The sequence below is a fragment of the Rana temporaria genome, chromosome 3 (genome assembly GCF_905171775.1).
Source record: "Rana temporaria chromosome 3, aRanTem1.1, whole genome shotgun sequence".
NCBI lineage: Eukaryota > Metazoa > Chordata > Amphibia > Anura > Ranidae > Rana > Rana temporaria.
In genome coordinates this window covers 112,323,364-112,344,275 of record NC_053491.1, presented here as the reverse complement: position 1 = coordinate 112,344,275, position 20,912 = coordinate 112,323,364, and the positions used below count along the sequence as shown (strand labels likewise).

At 42.9% G+C, this 20,912-nt stretch overlaps 1 protein-coding gene across 1 annotated transcript in view; it reads left to right on the top strand.

Annotated features, from left to right (window-relative positions):
* Positions 1–19,984, top strand: part of UBE2H (ubiquitin conjugating enzyme E2 H) — a 61,274-nt gene extending 41,290 nt beyond the window's left edge. The window contains exons 3-7 of the mRNA XM_040343255.1: positions 1,434–1,508; positions 7,946–7,985; positions 8,359–8,411; positions 17,413–17,541; positions 18,846–19,984. Coding sequence (XP_040199189.1) covers positions 1,434–1,508; positions 7,946–7,985; positions 8,359–8,411; positions 17,413–17,541; positions 18,846–18,970 — 422 coding nt within the window. The 3' untranslated portion in view covers positions 18,971–19,984. The remainder of the gene's footprint in view (positions 1–1,433; positions 1,509–7,945; positions 7,986–8,358; positions 8,412–17,412; positions 17,542–18,845) is intronic.
* Positions 19,985–20,912: the final 928 nt, after the last annotated feature.

Below are 20,912 nucleotides of genomic sequence, written 5' to 3'. Positions count from 1 at the left end.
TGAACCACAATCTGTAGCATTTGGCTACAGTGCGGGTCTGCCGATGCCATGTGTACGGGTCTGGGGTTGCCATTTTAAAACAATGTCTCCACACAGTGCTACGTATTGCAGTAATGAGCTTTACCACAAAGGGTAGATGTGATGCCAGCCTCAGGGCAGGTTGCAATCCAATTGGTGGTTGAACAAAATGAAAGTGGTTGTAAACCTCAGTCCTAAAATCTGAACAAAGCACAAACATCTGTAATGTTTACTTGTCTATCTCCTAAGCTGTAATTATTATTTCTCTGGTGCTTCTTTCCACTGTTCATGAGGCATGAGCAAGTTTTCCCAACACCCGAGATAAATTAGTGATGGGGAGGAAAGCTCTGCCTTTAGAAGCGTTTAAAAAAAAAAAAAGCCTGTAAACGAAACGCATTTCGCCAAGTTTGGCGCTTGAAATGCCTCTGAACTCTGTGTTTTAGTTAATTTTTTTGCTTTCCAAAAAAGCCTCTAAACTCAACTGCCTATAAACGGCCCTGTGTACATGTACTGATAAGATAACATAGAGGAGAGTTCAGAAGAAGTGGGAAAAAATGCCTAAGACCCCTTTCACACTGGGGCGGTTTGCAGGAGCTACTGCGCTAAAAATAGCACCTGCAAACCGACCCTAAACAGCGGCTGTTGTTTCTTCAGTGTGAAAGCATGAAGGCTTTTACACTGGAGCGGTGCGCTAGCAGGACCGCTCAAAGTCCTGCTAGCAGCATCTTTGGAACGGTGTGTTTACCGCTCCTTCCCATTGAAAGCAATAGGAAACCGCAGCTATACCGCCTCTGCAGAGGCGCATTGCCGTCGGTATTAACCATTTCCCGGCCGCCAGCCGGCGAACACCGCCGCAGTTCCGACGGTATAGCGCATCTACCGCCTCCGCAGAGGCGCATTGCCGTCGGTATTAACCATTTCCCGGCCGCTAGCCGGCGAACACCGCCGCAGTTCCGACGGTATAGCGCATCTAAAAAAAAGCTGCGCTATACCGCCACTGCACATCCTGCCCCAGTGTGAAAGGGGCCTTACTGCTCCTAAATGTCCTTTTACCAGCAGCAGTGTAAATGAGGCCTTAGATGTACTAGCACATTTAGACCCATTAACAAATTGAATCCAAACTCCAGCTCACTCTTTATAATCCGTTTACAGCAACCATGCATTCTGCTGGGGAGTTTATGCTGTGAAAACTGACTTGCTGGCTACATCACCAGATTGAAATTTAACAAAAGCAAGCCCAAAAAATGTATGTGTGACTATCCTAAAAAGCAGAGTCTCTAGAGTTTTGTGGTAGAAATGTTGAGTGTTTACAATTTGTGCAGGAAAGTCCACATTTCTACCTTGCGTATGGATGCTTTTTATGAAGTCCTTGTGCTTTAACCGTTTACTAACCTTGTTTTGTATTTTTCTGGCAGCACCATATGAAGGTGGCGTGTGGAAAGTTAGAGTGGACCTTCCTGATAAATATCCTTTTAAATCTCCTTCTATAGGTTGGTAATACTAAGCTTTTCCTGTCTTTGTCAGTGTTTTGTAACCATGAGACATTAAATATGATACGTATGACTGGGCAGCTGTTGGAGCATTGTTGATTGTATTTGCTTGCTGACTATTGTGACAGAGGCTGTAGGGAAGCTACATGCAGCTGTGCAAGATAGGAAAATGAGAAATTGCTAGTGATTGTGTAGCTTTTTAAATGAGTAAAGAATAACCTGCTAAATGTGTGGAAAGGAGGTTGGAGCTCTGCCTATTGGTTGAAATTGACATGAATATTATGTCATTTTTACATTGGTTTAGGTTCTGGATAGGGTTGTCCCGATACCACTTTTTTAGGACCGAGTACAAGTACCGATACTTTTTTTCATGTAGTCGCCGATACCGAATACCGATACTTTTTTTAAATGTCATGTGACAGTTTTCAAACCACAATACAGACTAAGGATATTTTCTTTAGAATTATGAAGAACTCTAACTCAAGACATTATAAAAGAATAAAAATGAGTAAAAATTAATAAAAATGTTTTATTTGCTTGTCACGCAGTAGTAAAAAACTCAAAGAATTTTCATAGAACATGTTGATAAATACAAAAAAAGTATTCTATTTAGGTATCGGGAGCATTTGCGCGAGTACGAGTACTCCCGCAAATACTCGGTATCGGTCCCGATACCGATACTAGTATCGGTATCTGGACAACCCTAGTTCTGGATATTAAAGAGTTGGAACATTTTTGTCGTGTTTTCATTGCTGTCTGTGTCCCATCAGGTTTTTCATGTACGGTCTAACCCAGTGACACGGCATCAAAAACCTTACCCATTCTAAACCACCTCCATATTATCCACAGTGCCTTGGAATAAGTATTTATACCCCTTGAAATTTTACACATTTTGTCATGTTACAACCAAAAACTTGGATGTACCGTATTTATTGGGGTATAGCGCGCACCCCTAAAGTTGCCCCGAAATTTCTTTGAAAAAAAGATTTTTGTACTTAGTTTGGTGTCTTGCACGGCGTCCATCGGCGGCCTCGTCGGGTCCGGCGTCCATCTGGGCCTTCGGGTGTCCTCTTCGTCGGGTCCGGCGTCCTTCTGCGGCGTCCTCCTCGCTCGTTTCCCGCGCCGAGTTTGAATACTGCGCCGGCATATACCGAGCGCAGTACACTCGCGTATAGTCGGCAATGCTTGTGCTGACGTCCTGGACGTACAGGACGTGAGCGCGAGTGTAGCCGAGACTGCCCGACTATACACGAGTGTACTGCGCTCGGTATATGTCGGCGCAGTATTCAAACTCGACGCGGGTATCGGCGTATATCGCGCACCCACGATTTTGCCCTGATTTTCAGGGCAAAATAGTGCGCGGTATACACCGATAAATACGGTATTTTATTGTTTGTGTCCATCACAGAAAAGCCCAAAGTGTCACATAATTGTAAAGGTGGAAGGAAAATTATTTTTTTACAAATATCTGAAAAGTAGGGATGAGCTCCGGCGTGTTCGCACACTCTACGTGCAGAGCCCGCCTGGAAGTCGGCGCTGCGCTAATCACAGGCGGTGAGACATTTCCCGATCTCTGCAGCCGCACATCGTGACAATGTCTCGCTGCCTGTGATCAGCGCATTGCAGACTTCCTGGCGGGCTCTGCACGTGGAGTGTGCGAACACGCCGGAGCGTACTGAAAAGTATGGCGGGCATTTTTATTCATCCCCCCCCTTTACTCGGATAACCCTAACTAAAATCTAGTGGAAAAAATAGGAAAGCAACCGCGCTAATAAATTAGGTGATAAAAAGTGACTACTACTGAGTGGCAATCAAATGTGATACAAGTGAAGCTGCGTCTTACTGGATATATACAAACAGTGAAACATATGGGAAAAAAAAAAACAAGATGCGCTACACATAATACAATGTAAACAAGTATCCAAAATCTAATGAAATAAATCATCCGTGAATAATTGTGGAATGTAAATGGACAGCAAATATTCAAAAACAGTCCTTAGTGAAAACAAAAAGAGTCCTTTCACCAGTGATTATGAAAAGAAAAGTCCGTATTGATAAGTGACAATCCAAAAGAAGAGAAGACCTCCACCAAACGAGTATTGAATCTGCTTACCAGATTCCCGGTGGTCTTAGTTAAAAGAAGACCCCAGGTAGCATGAAGATTTTAAACTCTGCAGAGTCAAAGCTTGAAGGGCAATCAGGCAAACGATCTCGGTTGCACTCCAGTGTTAGGGGATACGGTGACCATACAACATAGAAGATATAGGAGGCCACTCCTCTGCTGCCACTTCCAATGTTTCCTCTCTGCTAGAGAGGAAACATTGGAAGTGGCAGCAGAGGAGTGGCCTCCTATATCTTCTATGTTGTATGGTCACCGTATCCCCTAACACTGGAGTGCAACCGAGATCGTTTGCCTGATTGCCCTTCAAGCTTTGACTCTGCAGAGTTTAAAATCTTCATGCTACCTGGGGTCTTCTTTTAACTAAGAGACCACCGGGAATCTGGTAAGCAGATTCAATACTCGTTTGGTGGAGGTCTTCTCTTCTTTTGGATTGTCACTTATCAATACGGACTTTTCTTTTCATAATCACTGGTGAAAGGACTCTTTTTGTTTTCACTAAGGACTGTTTTTGAATATTTGCTGTCCATTTACATTCCACAATTATTCACGGATGATTAAAATCTAGTGGAACCAATTGCTTTCAGAAGTCACCTGATTAGTAAATGGAGTCCACCTGTGTGTAATTTAATCTCTGTATAAATACAGCTGTTCTTTAAAGCCCTCAGAGGTTTGTTGGAGAACCTTTATAAACAAACGGTGTCAGAAGGCCAAGGAACACACCTGACAGGTCAGGAATAAAGTTGGGAGAAAAGTTTAAAGCAGGGTTATGTTATAAAAAAAAATCCCAAGCTTTGAATATCTCACAGAGCACTTATCAGTTCATCTGAAAATGGAAAGAGTATGGCACAACTGCAAACCTACCAAGACATGGCCGCCCACCTAAACGGACAGGCCTGGGCAAGAAGAGCTATAATCGGAGAAACAGCCAAGCGGCACATGGTGACTCTCTGAAGCTGCAGAGATCCAAAGCTCAGGTGGGAGAATCTGTCCACAGGACAACTATTAGTCATGTGCTCCACAAATCTCCACTTTATGGAAGAGTGGTGTAGCGGTGCTCCTGTAGGAGCCGCTGAGTGTAGTGATCCACCTGTCGCCCGGCATTCATTTCTCAGTCACCTTAAGACAATGAACAGTCCATGTTTTTGTTTTATTGAGGGAATTTAACTTGGATGGGGTAAGGGAAATATGGGATGCCCGGTGGATTGTAGATCAATTAATTGGGACAACTATGTACGTTTCTTTGTACAAGTTACTACTTCAGTCTCCTTCAGCACTTTCCTTGCTTGCAGTCTATTCCTCTTCCTTCCTCCTCACAACTCTTTATCCCCAGGACCAGCTAGCACATGTAAGGCTAGGCCTGACACTGGCTGAACCAGGTCTCGGCAATTGCACTTTGCAGGCAGGGACCGCAGGCCCCTATAGTGTAGCAGAAATAGTCTTTAGTGCTGGCTGTCCTACAGATGGACTACTGCTCCCAGTCAGCCCTCCTGGCTGCAGCTGACTGACTCCTATGCCCATTATATTGCAGTCCTCACTACTGGCTCTGCACCCATCTCTGACTGTTTTCCTCTCAGACATGTCTCCCCTGTCATCCTGGCTGCAACCGGTGGATCCCTCCTGAAGACTTGCCCGGAAGTACTAGCTCCTGCTGTCCTCACTTGCTCCTCCTGTCCAGGACCTTCATGCTTTCCTAAAGGGCTCCATCATGCACCCAAGGTCATTCCCTCCAAAGACCCCGATAGCCTAGTACTCTAATCCATGTTCAATTCTTCCACTCCTCCCCAGCTGGGCAGACCCTGTGTATTTAAGGAGGCCTGCCCCCCCCCCCCTGACAATCCAAGTTGGGGATTGGTCAGGGCTCCTTGGAACACCCCAGGCAGTTCCATCCCACCTCTCCTTCTAGAATCCTGTAGAAGAAAAAGGGAGGTCTTGGTGGTGCTGCCTGTGAATCACTAGCTGCTGACTCTGAGACAGTCTCAGCCCAAGCAAACCAAAACAAACAGGTCTGGCTGCCACCTAGGCCTGCCTACATTTTCCTACACTCAGCAAAAATCTAGCACCTATCTAATGTAGAGGGTGCTACAGTGACCAGAAGAAAGCCATAAGAAGTCTTGTTTTCAGTTTTGCGATAAGCCAAGTGGGGGACACGGCAAACACAAAGGAAGGTGCTCTGGTCAGATGAGACCAAAATAGAATTTTCTGGCTTAAAAGCAAAACACTATGTGTGGTGGAAACTTAACACTGCACATCACCCTGAACACACCATCCCCACTGTGAAATATGGTGGTGACGATATCGTGTTGTGGGGATGCTTTTCTTCAGGAGGGACAGGGAAGCTGGTCAGAGTTGATGGGAAGTGGAATAGAGCCAAATATACAGCAATCGGTCTGCGAAAGCCTTGAGACTGGGGTGGAGGTTCACCTTCCAGCAGGACAACGACCCCAAACATACAGCCAGAGCTACAATGGAATGGTTTAGATCAAAGCATATTCATGTGTTAGAATGGCCCAGTCACAGTCCAGACCTAAATCCAATTGAGAATCTGTGGCAAGACTTGAAAATTGCTGTTCAGATGCTCTCCATCCAATCTGACAGAGCTTGAGCTATTTTGCAAGGGAGAATGGGCATACATTTCACTCTCTAGATGTGCGAAGCTGGTAGAGACATACCCAAAAAGACTTGCAGCTGTAATTGATGCGATAGGTGATTCTACAATGTATTGACGGGGGCTGAATACAAATGCACACCACGCTTTTCAGATATTTGTAAAAAAAAAATTGAAAACCATTAAATTTTTTTTTCCACTTTACAATTATGTGCCACTTTTTTTTTTTTTGGTCTATCACAAAAAAAAATCCCAATAAAATACATTTTGTTTTTGGTTGTAACATGATGAAATGTGAAAAATTTCAAGTGGGTGTGAATACTTTCTGATTTAAAAATGTTTGTTTATAATCTGTGCATCCAATGCAGCACCAGCAGTGCGGAAATCAAAACTCAAGGCAACTCAAAACAGATGTTAAAAAAACCTGCTTTATTTTATTTATTTTTTTGCTATAAACTTTTTTTAAACGTCCAAACAATTATGACTATTTTGTATATTTTCTGAAAGCAATGGGCCTGAAAAAATGTAATATTGGCGTTTTGCAATTTATGTAATTTACAATATTTTCCCAGCTGTTTATCAAACACATATTTTTAGGGGGGGGAAAAAGCAATGAAATGAGTGCAAAAAAAATAAATCAAATTTTTGGTAAAATATAAGATAGGGTTTCATTGAGTTAAATGGATACGAAATACCCGGTATGTCAAATTGTGTGTCCTTGTGAAATCACCCTACTTGATAGCAGGTGACAGGTCAACTTTATGGAAACATTAGGGTTCTATGGAAACTCCTAATGACTACCAGGGATGGACTGGCCATTGGGACTACAGGGAGTTTCCCGGTGGGCCGATGGCTTAGTGGGCCGGCTTCAGTGACAGCGGACCGCTGCTCCTCTGTCTCTCCCTCCCCTGCAGTGCTCACCTCCTCTCACTCCCCGCAGTGCTCACCTGGGGGGGGGGAACAGAGAAGCAGAGGGGGGACCAGAAGGAGCACGGGGGAGGGGACAGACAGCTGACTCAACAGCTATGGCCTGGGAGTTTCTCACTTTTGCCTAATCTTGTCCCATAAGGGGGGGCACCAAACTGATTCTTTGCCCGGGTGAAATAATGTCTAGCTTCCCAACTGGTACTGCCTATAAGAGTACTAGTACCAGCCGTTTTACTAATAAAGTAGAATGGCTAATGGCTAGTGAAGAGGGAGAGGTGGCTGGGGGGGGGGGGGGCGGGAGCTGTCCGACCGCCATAGGAGAGACCTATCAAAGTGGGCCAGTCTGGATGAAGTCCAGGGCCAAATTTTTGTCCCAGTCCAGCCCTGATGACTACCCTGCCTTTGACTACAGCTAATCAAGTACAGATCATGCTTGGTCAGGGAATGACTGCTCTGAACCTGAAAGTGATGTAGCACAGGTCTCTTCTGGGTTCCAGGGACCATTGGGAAACCCCTCCTCCTGCGCTCATAATTTGTTTACCGTGGAGGAGGGGGTAGCGTACCTTCGGAGCCTAATAAAAGTGATTTGGACACCCAGACCAATTTTAGCTGAAAGTCCATCATGGGTTCCTTAAAATCCATTCAAAGCTCACATCTGCTGTAGCAGCCATGAACTTCAACCCCTTGAATACCAGGGCATGTATAAATGTACCTTGTATGCTGCTCCTATGCATGTTGGTCAACAGAGTTTGTTTTCTAATTAGTATTTGCTCTTTCTTTTAGGATTTATGAACAAAATATTTCATCCCAATATCGATGAAGCGTAAGTTTCACTTTTTGAATTTATAGCAGCAAATTTGTAACTTGCAGACAATGTAGTAATCCCAGCCAGATTGAAGAGCAGTAGTGCAATATTCTGAAAATTCGAAGAATGATATCTCTAGTTAAAGTGCAGCTGGTAAGGCAAGATAAGGAAATATTGAATTCTGAGCTACAAATGTTCTAGCTAGAGCGAAACTGTCACTTTACATTGCACAGGGCCACTAAATATGCCTGAACACAATATTTGAATTGTGTAAAATTCCAAGTGGTGCTTCCTGAGTATAATTTGGATATGATTATTAAACGACCTCACTTTCTGTGAAAAAAGGAATTGGTACAGTGTTTTATTTTTAATTGGACCTATGTCTCCACAGGTCAGGTACAGTGTGTCTAGATGTCATCAATCAAACCTGGACAGCTCTTTATGGTGAGTTCCTTGTTAAAGTGATACTAAAGGTTATTGTTTTAAAAAAAAGAAAAAATAACAAACATATCATACTTGCCTCCACTGCAGTTCGTTTTGCACAGTGTGGCCCCGATCGTCCTCTTCTGTGGGTCCCATGGCAGCTCTTGTGGCTCCTCCCCGCAAAACCAAAAAACCCTCTGCGAAGCTCTCTCCCAAGGGGGTTACCTTGTGGGCGCACTCCCGTGTCATACACTCGGCGGCTATAGCCGCCGAGTTGGCCCCGTCATTGGATTTGATTGACAGCGGCGGGAGCCAGTGGCTGCGCTGCTATCAATCTATCCAACGAAGAGCCGACAAGCTGTGTGGAGAATGACGCAGGATCGTGCCCACGAAAGTTCGAGGCTCGAGTAAGTAAAACAGGGGCTCGGGGGGGGGGGGGGGGCCAGAAAGTGCAAGGTGAAAAAACACGAGGCTTTACAACCCCTTTAAGTTTATCCTAAAATAAAGTATTCACATACCGTATTTATCGGTGTATACTGCGCACTTTTTGCCCTGAAAATCAGGGCTAAATCGTGGGTGCGCGATATACGCCGATCCCCCCTTTCCCGCTCCGAGTTTGAACACTGTGCCGGCATATACCGAGCGCAGTACACTCGTGTATAGTCGGGCAGGCTTGGCTCCTCGCGCTCATGTCCTGGACGTACAGGACGTGAGCGCGAGAGGAGCCGAGCCTGCCCGACTATACACGAGTGTACTGCGCTCGGTATATGCCGGCGCAGTGTTCAAACTCGGCGCGGGGAGGACCCTGCAGAAGGACGCCGGACCCGCCGAAGAGGACACCCGAAGCCGCAGACGAATACCGGACCCGACGAGGCCGCCGATGGACGCCGCGCAAGACACCAAAACTAAGCCCTAAAATGTTTTTTTTTACAGGAATGCGGGTCCACTTTAGGGGTGCGCGCTATACGCCGGAGCGCGCAATACCCCGATAAATACGGTATATCCTTTTAAAATGAAGGGTCAAGAAATTCCCAGATAGTAAGGTAGGGTGGTTCTAGTGTATATATTTCTATTTGCCTCTGCGTTCCAGCAGTCTGATCTCAGTATGCTAAAATCAATGAGTTGTTTTACCACCACATCCTTGTGATCCTTTTCTCAATGTTTTAACTCGCAAACACAAATGTCACAAAGATGTGTAATCCTTTTTTTTTCTTCTACGTGACATGATTATTGAACTGTTAACATTATTGCCTCATAAATTATGATTTTAGCTCCTGCAGTGTTTGGTCACCACCTCAAATGACTCCTTTTTCTCTGCTTTCCTCCATAAACATCTACTGACCTTTATCACCAGACTCAACCTAGTGTTGAAGCAGTGATGACGTGTGTTAATAGTTGTGAATTGATTTCATTCTAAGGGGTGATAAAATAACACTGATGGTGTTAACTTGGCACTAGTAACGGTAAACAGACACTACTTGCAGAGCAGACCAAATAAAGTATGTTATCCATCTCTTGTGAATGGAGTTCTAAGAAATGTCAGCTAGCTAGGGTGCTATAAGAGGGTAAAGACTTGTAGACATCACTACTAGGGTTGGAAAAAAAACATCTTAGGTCAGAGCCACTGTACAAACAAACCAATTTTAGTACAGCGTTCCAAAACCCACCCCACCCTCGGCCAGAACACTCCGGTCAGTGATATCAGCCATTGGCTGAGAGCACAGATCGGCAGAGTTTTCTTGTCATTAAACTTTGAAAGAAGGTTGAACCAGTTGCCATACACACGGGTCGAATGTCGTCCGGTTTCTATTGAACCTGCCAATATTCGGCCCGTGTGTACTAGGCTTAAATCCTCTTCTACATATGGCTCACTTTAGTGTCTGCTCCATAGAAGATTAGATCCAGAAAACCATGGAATAAGGCTCCATTCACATTCAAATTAATTTGCACTGGCATCCAGCCACGTACAACGCAGTTAATGTCTGTCTGGCTTTTACAAACTGTCACAAATGGCTGCAGCCACCGACGGCTAGCCATTGCACTGTCCCAGTAGCTATTCACACACAGCTGACAATCTCGGTCGCAGAAATGCACAGATTCTTGCCTCTGGGGTTCGCAGCGTGGCTAAAGCCCAGCCATAGGTGCTGTGATTTTTCTTTCCTGCAACCATGATTTCCCACTGCCTCCTGCGGAGCTATTGTATTCTCCTACCAGGGGGGCCCGGGGAGCCGTCCTTGCTGGGAGAACATGGCGATTATTGCTTGCGGGTACAGTCGCTGGCAATAATTGCATGAAAGATCGGGCATGCTGGTTATACCCAAGTTGATCAATTGATCGATTAGCCTGCCCATACATGCTGGACTGGCCGGGATTCAAACAGTCTATGGCCAGCTTTAATGTCTGTGCTAGTTGACTCTAAGGGTTCAAGAACAATGGTAGTCTATATTTGCCCAATGTTCAAATTTTAGTTTTGTGGGGCCTGGCTGTTTTAGCAAGGTTTGTGTGTGTGTGTGTGTGTGTGTGTGTGTGTGTGTGTGTGTGTTTTATTTTTTTTTTTTTTTTTTATATATATTGAATTCTGCCGATTTTGGTTTCCCTACAGTAAACCTTCATCACTGAAAAAACAGTTCAGGTGTCTGTCCAGATGACATCCTGTGTTTTTCAGGTTTGGGCGTATTTGGAGCAGGTGATTGGTTTACTGTGTACAAATTGTATACACATAAGGCAGCTTATTTTCCTTAATATTGTTGGTGAGCTTATATGCCTACTGAGAAATACACAATTTAGCTGTTTGGGGTCTTCTGGGCCTGTTTGTGGCTTTTCATTTTCTTCACCAATAAACCTCCTTTGAAGCGTGCCATATTCCCTTCAGGATTTGTTGCTTATGCAAATAGCATATTAATTTCTTCATAGGGGATTAGGTGGCTTATTTCTTCAAAACCTCTTTGGATGGCTTAGGAGGCCGGATGATTTGGAATTGTAGCCGCAGGAAATTCCTAAATGCCCGATTTTAAAATGGTTTTATTTTCATAAAGTGCCTGTCTTTGTAACAGAATAGTCCTAGGTAGTAATATCCTCCATTCCTTGTGTTCTGAGAATGGTAAGACATTAGATAGAACTAGAAAATGCATTCCCTGAGGAAAATGCGAGTGGGAATGCTGAATTGCTGAGCCCGCACAAAAGCCATTCACCATAACCACTACACTATCATTAGGACATACAAGCAGTGTTCCTTCAGTACTTATAAAGCCTAATATCACACAGCTCCTTTCTCTATCTGCAATATAGAGAGTGTCCTGACTTGACTGGTCGCCCCTCCCCCCTCAAGAGGCTTTCTCCACATGAGGTTTGGGAGGAGGACTGCACTGAGGTAAGGAAAGCTATTTAGGGAATCAAAATACCATTAGAAACGCTTTCATCCACACACAAAATCAGTTATCGAAGCCTTCAAACAAAACGTAATAAATCCACAACCGCACATGCGATCGATACAGCGACTTCACCGTTTGAAAGACACGGCCCTTGTGAACGCATCGATATAAAATTTATGTTGATAAACTTAAAAATGTGGCCATGTCAGCGATTTAGAAAAGAGCGTCTTTGTGTGTTTTGCAGAAACATTTTTTAGACTTTTTAACATGTCTCTTGTCCTTTAGAAGCTCCTGGAACTAAAACTAAAATACGTATCACAAAACTGATCACATTGCCTGAAACCAGACAAGCATACCTACGTTTTGATATATAAATTGTGTATGACAAGTAGATCTTGTGGGCGTGAGAGCAATTTGTTCCCCCTTTTTTTAAAGATAATATTTTTTGTGGATGATCTGCACTCTAAAGGTCACATGACACACTCTAAACCTGCTCCATAGGATTACATTATAACCGATAAAATATCACTAAACGTAAATTGCGTTTTCACAAAAACCGTAAAAGATATCAATCTAAAAAGTCATATTTGGATAGCTGAATATTTTGTGACCGCTTTAAAGTTTGTTTGGTGTCTGTAAGTGAAAGTATGAAGGAGCTGAAACTTTTGGCAGAACGTGTGTTTTGAAGCGGTAAAAAGCATGTTCTCATTGACTTCAATGTTAAAAAAAAGTGTCTAAAAGCTTAATATTTTAAAAAGTATAAATGGTACAAAAAAACTTGAAGTCCCATCGTTGGCTGAACGAGACGAACATTTTAATAGTTGAATGGTCTCAATAGCTCAAAGTATGCAGAAGTTACGCAGAGCCAAAAAACGTACGGAATAAAGGATAAGAATAAAAAGAACTAGAAAATGCATTTCCTGAGGAAAATGCGAGTGGGAATGCTGAATTGCTGAGCCCCTTGCCAAAGCTATTCACCATAACCACTTGACTATCTTTAGGACACACAGCTCCTTTCTCTATCTGCAAAGTAGAGAGTATCCTGACTTCCTGGTCGCCCCTCCCCCCTCAAGAGGTTTCCCCTCCCCCCAGGTCAGTGAGGAGGACTTCACTGAGGTAAGGAAAGCTATTTATGGAAAGAAATACCATTACAAACGCCTTTTAATTCACAGACCAAATACATGAATTACGCCTTCAAACAAACCTTAATAAATCCACAACCGTACATGCGATCGATACAGCGACTTCACCGTTTGAAAGACACGGCCCTTGTGAACGCATCGATATGAAATTTATGTTGATAAACTTAAAAATGTGGCCATGTCAGCGATTTAGAAAAGAGCGTCTTTGTGTGTTTTGCAGAAACATTTTTTAGACTTTTTAACATGACGGTCAATGGGAGGGAGTTTGAGGCACTTGTCCTTTAGAAGCTCCTGGAACTAAAAGTCAAATGCCTATCGCAAAACTGATCACATTGCCTGAAACCAGACAACAATACCTACGTTTTGATATATAAATTGTGTATGACAAGTAGATCTTGTGGGCGTGAGAGCAATGTGTTCCCCCTTTTTTAAAGATCATTTTTTTTTGTGGATGATCTGTGCTGTAATGGTCACATGACACACTCTAAACCTGCTCCATAGAAACACATTATAACCGATAACATTTTCTGAAAAATTCACTAAACGTAAATTGCGTTTTCACAAAAACCGTAAAAGATATCAATCTAAAAAGTCATGTTTGGATAGCTGAATATTTTGTGACCGCTTTAAAGTTTGTTTGGTGTCTGTAAGTGAAAGTATGAAGGAGCTGAAACTTTTGGCAGAACGTGTGTTTTGAAGCAGGAAAAAGGATGTTCTCATTGACTTCAATGTTAAAAAAAGTGTCTAAAAGCTTAATATTTTAAAAAGTATAAATAGTACAAAAAAACTTGAAGTCCCATCGTTGGCTGAACGAGATGAACATTTTAAAAGTTGAATGGTCTCAATAGCTGAAAGTATGCAGAAGTTACGCAGAGCCAAATAACGTACGGAATAATAAAATTAAAATTAAAATTAACTAGAAAATGCATTCCCTGAGGAAAATGCGAGTGGGAATGCTGAATTGCTGAGCCCGCACCAAAGCCATTCACCATAACCACTACACTATCTTTAGGACACACAGCTCCTTTCTCTATCTGCAAAGTAGAGAGTATGCTGACTTCCTGGTCGCCCCTCCCCCCTCAAGAGGTTTCCCCTCCCCCCAGGTCAGTGAGGAGGAATATTGCACTGAGGTAAGGAAAGCTATTTATGGAAAGAAATTCCATTACAAACGCCTTTTAATTCACAGACCAATACATTAATTACGCCTCCAAACAAAACGTAATAAATCCACAACCGTACATGCGATCGATACAGCGACTTCACCGTTTGAAAGACACGGCCCTTGTGAACGCATCGATATGAAATTTATGTTGATAAACTTAAAATTGTGGCCATGCCAGCGATTTAGAAAAGAGCGTCTTTGTGTGTTTGCAGGAATTTTTTTTAGACTTTTTAACATGACGGTCAATGGGAGGGCGTTTGAGGCACTTGTCCTTTAGAAGCTCCTGGAACTAAAAGTCAAATGCCTATCGCAAAACTGATCACATTGCCTGAAACCAGACAAGCATACCTACGTTTTGATATATAAATTGTGTATGACAAGTAGATCTTGTGGGCGTGAGAGCAATTTGTTCGCCCTTTTTTTAAAGATAATTTTTGTTTTCAAAGATCTCCACTCTAAAGGTCACATGACACACTCTAAACCTGCTCCATAGGATTACATTATAACCGATAAAAAAATCACTAAACGTAAATTGCGTTTTCACAAAAACCGTATAAGATATCAATCTAAAAAGTCATGTTTGGATAGCTGAATATTTTGTGACCGCTTTAAAGTTTGTTTGGTGTCTGTAAGTGAAAGTATGAAGGAGCTGAAACTTTTGGCAGAACGTGTGTTTTGAAGCAGGAAAAAGGATGTTCTCATTGACTTCAATGTTAAAAAAAAGTGTCTAAAAGCTTAATATTTTAAAAAGTATAAATAGTACAAAAAAACTTGAAGTCCCATCGTTAGCTGAATGAGATGAACATTTTAAAAGTTGAATGGTCTCAATAGCTGAAAGTATGCAGAAGTTACGCAGAGCCAAAAAACGTACGGAATAATAAAATTAAAATTAAGAATAATAAAAACGAATATCAATACTGGGAATGCTTATTAAAGCATTCCCACTAATAATAAAAAACGAATATCAATACTGGGAATGCTTATTAAAGCATTCCCACTAATGATTGTTTTTAGAACCACGTTAGATGGTAACTGTAGCATTTAATAAGGTGTACTAGTTGTAATGGAATATAATGGGTCGTAGGAATATTTATTTAAAGTGGAACTGGAATTGCATAACAATTCAATGTGGCCTCCTGTTGCCCTTTCCACCACATAAATAATAAACAAATGTCATATCAATTGCTATATTTTTAGGTGTAGATGGCCTACAGTGATATGGCATTCTTTATGGAATGTCTTTGCATAGTACAGTAGTTGTCATGTCTGTTCCATAGGCTTCAATGGGGACTGTCTTTGTAGTGTCCTATAGGTAGCCCATTGTCTGTGGGCTCGGCTAGTATAGGTGGTGTGTACATGTACAATGCTGTTTTTTTTTTTTTTTTCTTCCTATTTTATTAGTTTTTAAACTTGATGCATAAACATTAAAGCATTCGTTATCAAATCTGGATAATTTAAAAGCATGCTTTTTAAGTTTTCAAGTAAGGTCCTATAACAAAATATCATAAACGGATGAGCATACAGACAGAGGAACAGGTTGACACATTTAACACGATAAGGTGCTTTTAGTGATTTTAATTGCATTGTTTGAGTGCAGCCATCCGATTTCTTCGTTCATATCCATTTCTGCAGCAGTAACAAGGCGTGCGCGCCACCTTGGAGATCATATAGCTTGGATTGTACAAGCCTTGTCGACCCACCTGTGAGCAGCGGGACTTTGATTCTAAAGAACAATGCTACTTTTGTCATGTCCTATCTTACCTCTGCTACACTACACTTTCATTATTGCAACTTTATTTTGTGTCTTGTATAATTGTAAACCCCTTTCCAGAACGTAATATTAGTGCTGCAGTATTGTGTATTTTTAAATGTGGAACTGGTTTATGGTTTCTAGCAACCGTGTCTGATACCAGTGAGTGTTGTTAGGCTTGGTAAATAATTCTACTGAGGTATGTCTAGGACAGGGGTCTCCAAACTTTTCAACACAAGGGCCACATTGTAGATTTTACAATTATTGTACATGGGGACCCCGCACATGGGGACACTGCTGTCCCCATCAGCCGGCGTGCACATGTATCTGATGTGCACGCCGATTAATGGGTACACTGCTGTCCCCATCAGCCGGCGTGCACATGTATCTGATGTGCACGCCGATTGATGGGTACACCGCTAATGGGGACACCGCTGTCCCCATCAGCGGTGTCCCCATCAGCGGTGTCCTTATTAGTGTCAACATCGGCGCCCCCATCAGCAATGGGTCACTGCTGATGGGGACATGGGGGTCACTGCTGATGGCGGTCACTGCTGATGGGGGTCACCGGTGTCCCCATCAATCGCAATGCACATGTATCTGATGTGCACGCCGATTGATGGTGACACCACTGTCTCCATCGGTAGTGTTCCCATCAGCAGTGACCCCATGTCCCCATCAGCAGTGACCCATTGCGGATGGGGGCGCCGATGTTTGGGGACACCGGTGTTCCCAATAGTGGTGTCCCCAGCAATGTTCCCATCAGCACAGTAATGTACCCAGTAATATCCCCATCAGCCAGTAATGTACCAATCTCCCCTGTAGTGTGCTTATCAGTAATATGATCAGCCTCTGTACTAGTGGACTTCAGCTTTTCTGCAGCTCCCATCTCCTAAGTGCGGCACCTCCCCTCTTCCCGCCCACTGTTTGAAGTTACGATTATTCTACAAGTGACGTCACAGGTGCAGCACCTCCCCTCTTCCCACCCGCTGTTTGAATTAACGATCCTTCCACGAGTGTGGCGGGAAGAGGGGAGGTGCCGCGCCTGTGACGTCACCCATGGAAGGATGGCAACTTCAAACAGCAGGCGGGAAGAGGGGAGGTGCCGCGCCTCGGCTTCTCTTTGTTTAAAAAAATAAAAAAACAGCGTGGCAGCATCGGCGGCTTTGCTGCGGGCCGGATAAAACACACAGGCAGGCCGGATGTGGCCCGCGGGCCGGGGTTTGGAGACACTTGAACATATGAGGATGGAATAATGGGGCCTGACATTTTTGGTTTGTTGGCAAAGTGCGTGTTCTAGAGTTGTCATCTGTTCCCGGCTTCAGCTTTACTATTCAGTGAATCCCTGACCTGGAACAAGCATGTAGCCTTCACTAGTGGCATGCTCTTTCCAGATCCGCAAGGTAGGTACTCCAGGATCAGCATGACCGCCTCAGCCTGTAATTGTAAACAAAAAACAAGTGGACTATAGCAGTTTACTTATTGCCATTAGAGCTCCAGTTTGTGTAAGTAACTTGATGATGCCGTTGCTGAAAAGAGGGTTGTGTACAAAACCTATCACTGTTAATTGTGTGTTTTTTTTGTTTTTTTCTTGCAGATCTCACCAATATATTTGAGTCTTTTCTGCCCCAGCTGCTGGCCTATCCAAACCCAATAGATCCACTTAATGGAGATGCAGCAGCTATGTATCTGCATCGACCAGAGGAGTACAAACAAAAAATTAAAGGTGAAATCCTTTAGTTGGGCAGCAGTTACTTGTGCAATACAGTTATAATATATGGCTTGAATTCTTAATTAGAAATAACAAATAAAAAAATATATATATATATATATATATAATGCAGTGGCGCAATGGTGACCTTTCCACAAACAAAATCGACTATACATTTCTTAACGATATTTGTAAATGCATGCAAATCTCAAACTGATCAGTGCATGGTAAAGATGAAATATAGAGGCATCACATTCAAGGAATACCTCGTCTGTGTTCAATTGTTTTTTTTGTTACTATGACAAAGCAAGCTGAGCAGGAAGTTGGGTGTCACAGGTTCATTCATAATCTCCCAGCCTCATTATTTGGGATTTACAAATTGGTATTCGTATAATTGTGTTGTAATCAACATGGGAATATCAAAGTACCGTATTGGTTGATTTGCTTTTGTTAAGCCCCAGTTCACACCGTTGCGACATGCGATTTACAAATTGCACCTGAAGTTGCATATAATGTCTTTCTATGGCACCGCTCTAGCCCCCCCCCCCCCCCCACAAATTAAGTCAGCAGGTACAAATACTGTGGCTGCTGGCTTTTATTATGACACTTGCCTGTTGAGGGATCCCGCGATGTCGGCACCCCAGCCAATTTTTAAATCGGCTCTGGGGTGCTGCCACCGCTGCTATTCTCTGTAAGGGCCAGTTCACACCAGACGCAATTGCGTTCAGTTCCGTGTGCATTTTTTCTGCACTAAAGATGCATGCACAGTGTTTTCCATGTATTCCAATGGCTCTAGTTCACACCATGCAGTCAGTTACCGGTGCAGAAACTGACTGCATGGTGTGAACTAGTCATTGGAATGCATGGAAAACACTGTGCATGCATTTTGTGCAAAAAAAAGCACACAGAACTGCGTCTGGTGTGAATTGGCCCTTAGGGAAGCCTGGCATTGCACACATGATCTGCTGATTGCAGGTGCAATGCTTTACAGGTTCTAGAGTAAAAAAATAATTAAGATCTGTATTTTATTTTTATAAAAGGTTGAGTTCTCCTCTAAAGAGGAATAAAGAGGAAATCTTGTGTGTGCACAATACAAAATGGTGCCATACGTGAGGTCTTTATAGCCTGTGCATACTGGGTGGTGGTTGAGGCGCATGGCAGAGGTTGAACTTTATTTTGTGACTTAAGGTGTCGGTCCTTCCATCACAGAATATTAAGATTTATGGGTAAAGGATATTGTGTTTTGGTGGTGGTTGTTGGGCGTTTTCAGTGAGTTGCTTTTTGTTTGTTCTTTTAACACTTTGTCTCCGTCACTCTAGAATACATCCAGAAATATGCAACAGAAGAGGCGCTTAAAGAGCAAGAAGAGCGCACTGGAGACAGCTCGTCTGAAAGCTCAATGTCTGACTTCTCGGAAGATGAAGCCCAGGACATGGAGTTGTAGTAGAAGAAAATCTGCTTTTCAAAAGTGAAACAAACACAAAGACTTTTTCCTAACCACGAAAAGCAGACTTTAATATTCATATTTAAACAAAGCAATTTTTTTTTATTACTAAACAAGGTTTTTATGAATAATAGCATTGATATATCACCCTTTAGGTTTTGATTTTTTTTTTTTTTTTTTTTTCCCTGGTCATTTCTGAACCCTAATGTGCATAGCGTATACCCCACATTCCATTTTGGTAGCTGTGTGCATGAGCTCAGCAGTCCAACATTGTGTGCTACTTGAACTCAAAGGAAAAGCAAAGCCAGGATTAACAACTTTGACTGCTGTGATCCATTACATTTTCAAGTAGTGTTATCATTCTATCAGCGCCCTGCCAAGTGGATCATGCCTCGGACTTTGCTGGAATAATATATTCTTCAAAGCAAAATGGTGAACTTTGAGGCATATTGTACTAAAACAAAAGCCTTTAGATTACTATAAAGGAAAATGCGCATCTGTGGGTCACCAGATGGTGCCACCCACAATATTTTTTCTTTTTTTTTTTTTTTTTCTTTTAAATGCCTGCAAATTTAGTTGGGAAAATACATTGATAGCCCCAAAGAGCAGGACTTCATAAATGCCTGTCTCAGGTTTTAAGTACTTTTTTAAGTGGATGTATCCCCCCTCTCTTAAAGCCAAGACTGGGATGTGATTGGTCAAACTGCTGTTATACTGGTGTGTGCCATCTTGACGGAGTTCAATTGGTTGGATTTAAAGTTGTGTGGGCTGAACCCAATAGTGACCTGACCCATTGCCATTGTTTTTCTTCTACAGAAAGAGAGTGGTGAATTGTATGACTTCATTTACTTTCAAATATAGAGAAGACTACAGTTGTGCGTCTTTGTTATTTAGACTTTTTGATGACCTGTTACCACTCAACGTTTTACTTTGCTGCCATATGCGTTAATCAGTCTGTCCTTGGGGGGGATTGTCTGGGAATATTGCATTAAACGGCATAATCTTCCTTTAAAATGCGTTGAACTTCAGTATATATAAAAAAAAGCTGTGGGAGATTTTTAGAAATATTTGACAGGCCATTCAAGCACAAATTGGGTCACCCAACTTGGCAGAAGACTGCATATCTGGTAATGGATATAACCAGCCAGATCTGACTGATATAGATTGGCAACTGTATTTGGAGTTGTGAAGTATTGGCCGTTAAAATATTCAGAATTAGTGCTGTTAAGCGATTAAAATTTCTAATCGCGATTAATCGCATTAATGTCATAGTTAACTCACGATTAATCGCGCGATTAAGGAGGTTCACCCTTTAAAACATTTATTTTTTTTTCTTATTTTTTTTTTATAATATTAAATTGTGTTTTTTTATTTTTTTACATTTTGATCACTTTTATTGCTGTCACAAGGAATGTAAACATCCCTTGTGACAGCAATAGGTGGTGACAGGTACTCTTTATGGAGGGATCGGGGTCTAAAAGACCTCCGAGCCCTCCTTTGCACTTCAAAGTATTCAGATCGCCGAAAACGGCGATTCTGAATACTGTGTACTTTTTTTTATATCCGGCGCCATTGGCAGCCGAGAAACCCGGAAGTGACGTCATGACGCCGCTTCCGTGGTTTCAATGCGGAGACTGAATCAAAGCCGTTTACGGCTTAGTGTCAGTCTCCGCCTGGACACAGAACGCGGCGGATGGAGGATCGGGTCTCCCGGTGGGACGGGAGGCCCGGTCAGAGCGGCGAAAGGCGGCGGGAGGGGGGGGGGCGATGTCCCCTCCCGCATAACAACCGAGCGGCTTTTAGCCGCATCGGTTGTTATGTTTGGATAGCCGATCGCCCGCTCTAAACAACGGTACCGGGATGATGCCTGCGGCTGCATGCATCATCCCGGTATAACCCCCGAACGCCGCCTCGTTAATCGCGCGATAAAAAAATTGACGGC